The following is a 9466-nucleotide window of genomic DNA, read 5'->3' on the forward strand; positions in this document are numbered from 1 at the left end:
GGGACCAAAGGATGAAATGTTCCCTACTCCCCCCACCCCCCCCCAAATCCTGTATCATTAATTAATGATTTTTGACTATCGATGTCTAAAATTGGTATAAATTAAATTCTTCATGACATTTAAGCTCTTTAAATTAAAATTATGTGAGTTTAAATGAAATTGACGTGAATACAAACTACCGAAATATTTTGTTGGAAGCTTAAAATAATTATATGGTTACTTAAGTCCATTTGAGAAGTTCTACGGTCTTATTTCTATTTAATACGTTGCATCACTTGGTTTGGTTAAGATATTAAGTGAGAAGAAGATATCAATCACTTCTAGTATTTTTGAAATCATTATTTTATTGGGCCTAATAAATTACTTGAATTATTCTTATTGAACTTGATAAATTAAGTATCAAACTTAGACATCTGTATTGTACGATAGCCGTAATTTACTGAACAACCGTTGGAACCGGTTCCCGTCGAAGAACATGCTTCCCCCCCTTTTCTTGCATGAAAAAATGTCCAAGATCAATATACCCTACTAGTGTTGTGCCTGTTGAATTCAACGGGTGGCTTCGGAAAGGAATTGATACACGAATTAAAATAAAGTTATATGTTATATATATGTAAATATAATGTAATGTAATTTAGAGGCGCGCACACTTATTAATAGTAAAAAGTTGAGTGCGCGCATTACACGCTCGCCTCTGCAACCTAATCACCCGTTCGAAATAATGAATGAATGTGTGTGTATTTTCGTGGATGTGTGTACGCAGCGCATCATAGTACATTTTCCGGCTTCCCCGCGTCTCCTCGACACGATAGGGCGTCACGGCACATTCCTATGCATAACGTATACTCCTGGTATTCTAACATTTTCAAATCTCCATATTTGTCCACGCGTCCACCACATACATACATCGCATCTTTTTTTATTTATAATATTATATTGAAATAATTTTAGTATTAAATGATAATTTCTTATGGAGCTATTTTTCGGGAGAGGGAAAGAAAGGGAAACGATTTTGGATTGATTACGGGTGAAACGGCAACTATTTATAAGAGGATTGTAATTGATCGACGGGGTGACGAAGGAAAAGCCTCGAAGAATAATGGGATCGTGGAAATTTTTAAAATAAAAATCAAAGGTAATTAAATATTAAATAAGAAAATATAAAATAAAAAATACGATGTTTACTCTTTTAGAAAATTTAATTTAAAATAATGAAAACCTTTCTCGCTTTTTGCAACGGAGCGTATACTATCAGCGAATATTCTGAAATCGGACGGTGAAAAAGTAAGTACGCCTGAAAAATAATTTCAGCGTTGAATTTCACGCAAAACGGTAAAAAGATCCGAAGAAAAAGTCGACCATCGAAAAGGGGGAGGATACAAAACGAAAAGCAAACACGCACACGAGCCACCACATGGTGGTTTCCCCGTTTGAAGTTTGCCATGTGTTGCGAACGTTTCTTGGCGCGCGATTGCTACGATAGTAGTTGTAAGTCGGGGACCGGAACGCGCGTCAGTGTGAATGTGCGCGAACGCACATTCAGCCTGAAACGCGCCCAAAACCGCAAACCATAACTGAAAACCGACCGGAGACGAAAATCCAGTGCAGATCGCAATGCCTAATTAGTGATTAATTAAGACCAACGGACGGGAAACGTTCAGGCTTTTCACGCAAATGTTTACATATTGAAATATATAGAGAGAGAGGAGCGTGTGTGTGAGTGTGAGTGTGTGTGCGTGAGTAAGTAGGCCGGGTGGGGGTAGCGGCTGTTGGCGCGCAATCAGCTGTTGCGCGGCCGGCGCGCGCGTCACACCTTGCGTACGTTCGCGCCACTCTGGAGCGCGCGCCCCTCTCTAGGGCCGGCGCCCCCGCCCCGCGGCGCCCCCTCGCCGGCCCCGCTCTCGCCCCCCTCTCAACCACCAGCACCAGCACCAGCACCTGCTCGCCTCTGCACCCCCCCACCAACCACCCCCAGCAGACACCCCCGAATCTGATGGCGGCCACCACCACCCACCACCCACCATCATCAGGTAAGCGAAATTTTCCAACCCTTAGAAAAAATAATTTTTATCAGCCACGAAACGCTATGATGCGGCACCTTTGAACCCGTGACGCGCTTCTTCCCCCTCCCCCCCACCCCTGTGATTTTTTTCTGGTCTCCCGCTCGAAGATATCCATACGATTTCCGGTTTTCAATTCGAGGGCACGTATGTATGTTCTTGGGGGGGCGTTCGTTCGCGTTTCGTTTGCGTGGCGTTGGCGCATTTTTGCCGCCGAATTTTTTTCGCACCCCCCGCTGAGGTTCGCGCTGGGGCTTCGGCCTTGTCGTCGGGGTGCTCCGAGGTGATTTTGTGCCGGGTGGGGGTCGGGGGCGCGCCCCAATTTGGCGTAGAAGCGCGCGTGGTGTCGGCGAGCGCGCCAAATTTCCGCGCCAAAACGGTGCGCTGTCAAGCGCCGTTTTCGCGCCCCCTTTTCCACCCCTAGATCGCGCCCCGCACCCCGCCCTCTGCCGGGGCCTCCCCTCTGCAAGCCCGCCCTTTCGTTTGCCAAGTTTTCCCGGGGCGCTGCGCCCCTTTTTAGGCCAGCTATCGGCGACGATTCCCAAGGGTTATATTTCCGACCGCGCACCTGTTACTACCCAATATGTACACTTGCTAATTGTTTTTCCGAGGTTCTATAATATTTGTGCACTATTCTAGATCATCATCAGCCGTCGGAGACGTCGCAGATTAATTCGCTGTCGACTAAAATGGCACAATCTAGGTGAGTCTCTCTCATCCACTTCCTCACAACTATTTGGCTTTATTTTACACTAATTATTGAGTATCCTGTAATTAATTATTTAATAAATTATATTAGAAAATTTTTTTGCATACTAAAATTCTACTGAAATCCTCGGGATAGTTTGTATGAGTAGTGTGCCGAGTTCTCGTTGGATTTTCAGCTTCAGCTGACGATTGATTTTGAACCATTCCTCGATGCCAATTTGACTATGTATTTATCCGATTTAACATTTGATTGTCACGAGTAACTGCGAATTATTATACTGAAAATTTTTCTAATTTTAGACGAGCCTCATGGCTACAGCACTAGAGGTTATTGTAGTGCTTCATTTGTAAATTTCATTGCTGATTATCATCCATTACATTTGCAGCAATCTGCAATGCAGTGAGCTTAAAAGATTCTGATTTATTCAAGGAAAAATTTTTCTATAAAATGGGCTTCAGATTTCATTTTATTCTTTTGATTTTCTTCTAAGTGAGATTTTCTATCAAAGTTAACTAATTTTGACTAAAATTTTCTTATTTAAGAACTTATAATGTGTGTATGTTTAACTGAACATATCATCGGTTTAATTTAAACCAGACGTTTTTTTTTTATAAATGGACATATAATTTTATCTGATTTCGTTTATGTATGTCATGTTGTACGGAAACTATAAAACGTTTTCAAATGTTCAGTTCTAGATCGTTGGAGTCATCATCGCCGAGACCTCTGAAACGGAAGCGACAACCTTCCAACGATGAGGTAATTTCATTTAAACACCGAGGAGCTCGACGTTTAAAACAAATTTTCCACGTGTTCGTAAATTAAACGGAGTTGATATTTACAGGACATTGAAAATATAATGCCGCCGACCAAACAAGCGATGCATCAGTACCCTCAAGGCTATCCGAGCTCGGCGGGAAGCAATCACAGTTCGTCATCGCAATGCTCGAGCGACGACGGTTTCTCAAATTTTACTTTAGACGAGCGAGTCAGCAATTGCACTGACGTATTAAGTTCAGAAGAATCTAGTCCAATATGTCCCTCGGACGTACCACAAGAAGTTTTAAGTCCTTTGCATAATTTGCCTATTAATAAACAACTTCGAAGTAGAAAAAATAGACAGAATACCAACTCGTATGAGAGTAGATGTCCTCTGCCGAGTCTACCTTGGGCAGACCATCAGCAAGTTTGGGAAAAGCTGTGCGAAAGAGATACCATCAATTTCAACGAACGCTCCACAAACATGCTGGAATACCATCCGAGCTTGAAACCGAGGATGCGTTCTATTCTATTAGATTGGTTAAATGAGGTTTGTCCTTGTGATTTTATATATTGAAAATCATCACCGTGTCTTTTTTGAATTCAACCATTTTCATGCGGGTTTTTATTTATAGGTAAGCGAGGTATACAAATTGCACAGGGAAACGTTCCACCTTTGTGTATATTATATAGATAGGTATTTGAATAGCACTGAAGACGTACACAAAAATCGTCTGCAACTGATAGGTAAGTGAACAGTAATCCTTGACAATGTGAAACCATGCATACATTTTCTTACAAGGTGACTGAAAATTTTAGGAATTACTTGCCTGTTCATTGCGGCCAAGGTGGAAGAGGTGTATCCGCCGAAGGTCGCCGACTTCGCATACGTAACGGACGGTGCATGCACCCAAGAGAACATACTGACCGAAGAGTTGGCTATATTGAGCGTGTTGAATTGGAGTATATCACCGATCACTACCTACGGTTGGCTCAATATGTACATGCAGCTGCGTAACGAAAAGTATGCAGATCCTCCGTCCCTGGACACGGACGGTCTTCGGAACTACACGTTTCTGTTCACGCAGTACTCTTCGCTCGACTTTGTCATATGCGCTCAGCTGGTCGACTTGGCTCTGCTGGATGTGGAAGTCAACGCTTTCAAGTACAGTCAATTGGCCGCTGCTGCGATCGCGCACTGTTTCGATAAAACGTCTGCGTCTCGCGTTTCAGGTATTTTAAGCCCGACTTCTGCTCAGTTATCGTTTTTTTGACGGTGTTGTAATGTTGGTTGGTTTTTTTTAATAGGTTACCTTTGGGAGGAATTGGCTCCGTGTTTTGCATGGTTAAAACCATTTGCTCAGACGTTGTTGGAGTGTGGGAGCGATGAAGCTGTTCAGAGCTTGCCGAATCACGACGGTGTGAACAGCGGCAGTGACGGCCTGTCGAAGATATGTCCTGATATGAATCCTGAGCAGAGTCACAGAATGCAGATTCATAATGTTACTATGGGTTTGTTTGTAAGTCAAATTGTATCATGCTTTGTATGTGTATGTAGGAAGGTGAGCTTTCAATTGTCACAACAGTATATAATGCAGATTTAGGTAGCCCTCGGAACCTTACAATTGATATTTTTCTTCAAGGAATCCTAACTTTGGAAATGTTTTCCATATTTTATTTTACATTCATAAACTTGGTTTCTTTTCGGAGTGCTTTTTTTCCTTCAAGGGCTGTCAACCATTCGACTTCACAACTTTCGACTCTGTACTATCTGTTTGTCCATTTGTAAATATTTAGTAACTAAGGATATTTTTCCTCATTGTTTTTTTTTTTGTCATTTGTTCAGTGGCATAGCTAGAAATTTTCGGCCCTCATGCAAAATTAATCTAAGGCTTTTATCCTTCCCTCAGATTTAAAAAAAATATGACATCGAATAATTCAAATTGTTTGTTGATACATATTAATATAAGACTATTTGTATAATTCTAAAACTATTAGTATAAATTTAAATTTAACTTAGCTCATCGATTTTAAAAATTTGTCTTTCTCGATTTAATTTTTGTGATGAGTCTTATGCATAGAAGTAGAATGCATAGAATCGCTCTCAACCTCCAAAAATGTTGCTACAAAAACTCTGCGTGGCAGAGTTTGTTCATTGTTTGCTAAACTTCGTCTCTCTCTTCGATGGCTCGCTTTTAGACGATACTTTTGTTAACAATGACCATTCTATGCATTCTACTTCTATGGTCTTATGAGTATATTTACAATTTAGTCTTTTTTTTTTGTTAATAATGACTGCGTGATTCAATATCCCACTTGAACTCAAATGGCTTTTTATGGTCTGAAACGATACAGGCCCAAATAGTTGCTTGTACCTTTTGACATTTAAATCTGTCATAAAATAAAGGTTAAGCAAAATAATATTATCTAAATAAGTCTAATTATATTGAGTGTACCAGTGTACCAATTGACTTTGCTATGAGGTAGTTACGCCACTGCATTCCTTTTTTTTTTATTAAAGGATTAACCGTACAAGTTAAAATTTTTCATCATGGAAGATATGGCCTATGAATGGGGATTTGTCCTTTAGTTTGTGAGAGTTTCATGCTTTTTGAATGTACATATATTCAAATGCTTCAATTTTATCCATTGTGATGGTATATAAATATAAAAGGACTGAAAAACGGGTCTACCTCACGGGACCTAAAGTGAAATGGTCGAAAAAGTAAATATCGAAAATCGAAAGATCTTAAGTCGAAGATCAAAATAAAGGGTGCATGGTAAACGGTACTATGTATATATATAATATATATCAGTGTCATGCGGTGAAATTATCTCTTTTTGTCATACAGCCTTGTTTAATGTGCGCGCGCAGGATACGGGAGGAAAAGGCTGTTACTCTTGTTCCTGTTGTATCCTTCTCGCGCAAATTAAGTGAGGATGTACGACGGGGGGAGAGAGACTTTTACCGCACGCCACTGATATATATATACTAACCGTTTTTCATATGTATGCATGATAAACGAATATTTTCGACTTTTTCACGGTCACCCCTGACAAACATATGCTTTTACCATTTTTTTTTTTATTAGGTTTCCTTATTGTTATTGAACAACACTAAGCTTCCTTTACTATTGGAAAAATTATATAAATCAAAAGAAGGTTGAAATTTTATGTTTTTTATTTCATCCTTGCTCACTTCCTCTTCACTTCAATGATAGGCTATTTTGTGATGATGAAAGCTTTCCACTTGTATTTTTTTTAATTTAAATTTCTAAATATTAAGAATGTATTTTAATATTCTAGGATAAGGTTGAGCAGTACGCCAAGCTGATTGAATTATCAAGCGAGTGCAGCTCGACGGAAACCACTGCCGAATTAGATAAGGGAAGTCTTTTGACACCGCCTGATAGTAGTCATAAAAAGCACGCCAAGAAGTCTTCGACGTTCACTCCGTGCTCTACGGAACCGTCGAGATCTGTAACACAATGACTAGGACATATGACGTTACTGTGCGTGCTAATTTTGCTCTTTTCGTGGTTCTCAAGACGGCTTAGATTCTTGAACGCTTTATACACACGATAGAAGTGTTAATCTAGGATAATAATTATTTTATCGTATTAAAAGTGTATTTGTGTTTGACTCGTGTCCACAAATTGTGGGTTTTTGTATATTGGAAAGCTAATATGTATTATTTTATATGGTATATTTAGATGGAATGACTTTTAGCGTTTAGTGTTTGTTGATTTTGAAAATGGCATTTAAAAACAATCCTTCGATATTATTGATGTGCGTATTTACATACATATGTATTGTCATATAGATACCAATGTGATGTGAAAGGCCGAAATTTTGAGGTTGATCATTATTACAATTGGTATGAACTAGCTCTGATCTCTATCATATTTCATAGTAGGTGCAAAAAAACTTATTTAATTATTTCTATCCTATATATGTATGTATATACGTAAAAAAGAGTAATTCATATTTTTTTATGTGAAAACTGGTACACGGTTTGGCCTTGTTAAGAATAACTTTCCTTTAGTTCTGATAAGACTTCTGATTGACCTGAATATTCGTTATCGATCTGAAATGGTCGGTGTAATATATGGCATCTTCTAAACATCTCGTTCATGTGTTGAATGATACAATATAGCCCATTTCATCTGATCTGATGCGAACGGTACGTCTCCTCAATTGTGATAATGAACAGTAAGGACGCTCGCTCAAATTTGCTCGGTGAATGTTGAATTAAATTAGTAATAAAGCATACTATTTATGAAGATGATAATACAAACCGTATAAGTACATATGTATGCAAGTATGATATTTTACATTCTTAATTTTGGCTAAGGTTCGAATGTTTTAGTGAATTTATTTTATATGTAATAAGCGAAGCAATATTTATAATTGATAAGTAGTTAAATTAACATATTGAACTGTGGTGTAGTGAAACAAGATTGCTTATGTAAGTATTGTATGTATTTATATTCTGATTAACGGTGCCTTATTATTAGGGTGTTTTTTTTTTCTTTCTATGTATGTAATTAAGTTTATCCCCGCATCATTGTTTTACGTTTTTACATTTGTGTTGGCATATTGTTGTAACATTTTTCACTATCGTACTGACCAAAGAGTGGCATTTCATACGCTTTTGATAGTTGTGTTAAGTTTTACTCTTACTTTTAAAAATCCTTGCATGATAATGTCATTTAAATATTGTATAATACATATTACATGCTCTGAAATTGTTCATTCTGGAAAATTTTTCATTCGTTATGTGCAGTTTGTCGTTTGGCCGTTTGTTTATATTTTACAGTAATTCCTTACCAGCAGTCAAGACTTGGAGTTGTTGATGATTAGCAACGGGTACACATCATCTCGAATTCTGTTATTAATGTGATAATTTAAATTCCAATCATGCTATATAATTGTCACATTTCAAAGAGCTGTTTTATTATTTTTTTTATTATTATTTCTTGTTGAGTTTTGAAGACGGCATTATTTTTGATACTATTTTTGTAATGCTTTTTTATCAAAATGAAGTCAAAACAAGGATTTTACATCTTGTGTATACATTTTACCAATATGCTTATTATTTTAACTGTGAGATCAAAAGGCAAAATGGCTGATAATCATCTTACATACAAATCTTGTTGCTTTTTTTGTTTGTTTTATTTTATTTCTAAAAATTTGCTTTTCATTTGTGTATTATGATCAATATAAAAGTATTTCATTACATATTAGTCCTTAATTGTGTGGTTCGAGATTTCTACTCTTTTTTTCTTAAATAAATCTAAGGTGAATGCGTAATGTAGATATTTATATCATATTTTGTGTTTCTACATATTATATTATACTATCCAAACTATTAGGTAGCCTATAATACTATATTACGCTTATAAAGTACAAGTAATTATTATTGATATAAAATATAAATATATAATATGCGAAAACAAATATATTATTTAATATACTATAATAAGAGAAAAAGGAAATGAAAATAATTAAAATATTAATATTTGGTACCTAGTATATTATGAGTGATATTGTAAATACTTTTATAAATTTGCTTTTCTGATCTAAATTGGTTTATATTAAAAAAAAAAAAAATCGCAAGGTTTGATTATATATTATGTATATGTGTTAAATATATTGCATAATTATGCATTTATGATTTGGTGATGAGTTATTGTTTAGTTAATCGTTAACACGTCTAGCTGATTTTGTAATAGTAATTCAAATTATTGAATTATTTTTAATGATGCGAACATGAATTGAGTGCCTTATTTATATTGATTGTGCATTTAGAGATATTGAACGATAAGAGTACATGTAATATGGAAAGCGTGACAAATTGCATTTTTTTTAGACATGTGTAGTTTAAACGATCATTCAAAATTTTATTACAAATTGGACTAAAATATTATTAATCAGA

At 36.9% G+C, this 9466-nt stretch overlaps 1 protein-coding gene across 1 annotated transcript; it reads left to right on the top strand.

Annotated features, from left to right (window-relative positions):
* The first annotated feature begins 1993 nt into the window (after positions 1 to 1993).
* Positions 1994 to 7020, top strand: CycE (cyclin E). Its single transcript, XM_077439319.1, has 8 exons — positions 1994 to 2030; positions 2700 to 2763; positions 3462 to 3528; positions 3614 to 4078; positions 4164 to 4275; positions 4348 to 4761; positions 4837 to 5048; positions 6835 to 7020. The coding sequence occupies exons 1-8, from the start codon at positions 1994 to 1996 to the stop codon at positions 7018 to 7020; spliced, it is 1557 nt and encodes a 518-aa protein (XP_077295445.1).
* Positions 7021 to 9466: the final 2446 nt, after the last annotated feature.

The sequence above is a fragment of the Arctopsyche grandis genome, chromosome 10 (genome assembly GCF_051622035.1).
Source record: "Arctopsyche grandis isolate Sample6627 chromosome 10, ASM5162203v2, whole genome shotgun sequence".
NCBI lineage: Eukaryota > Metazoa > Arthropoda > Insecta > Trichoptera > Hydropsychidae > Arctopsyche > Arctopsyche grandis.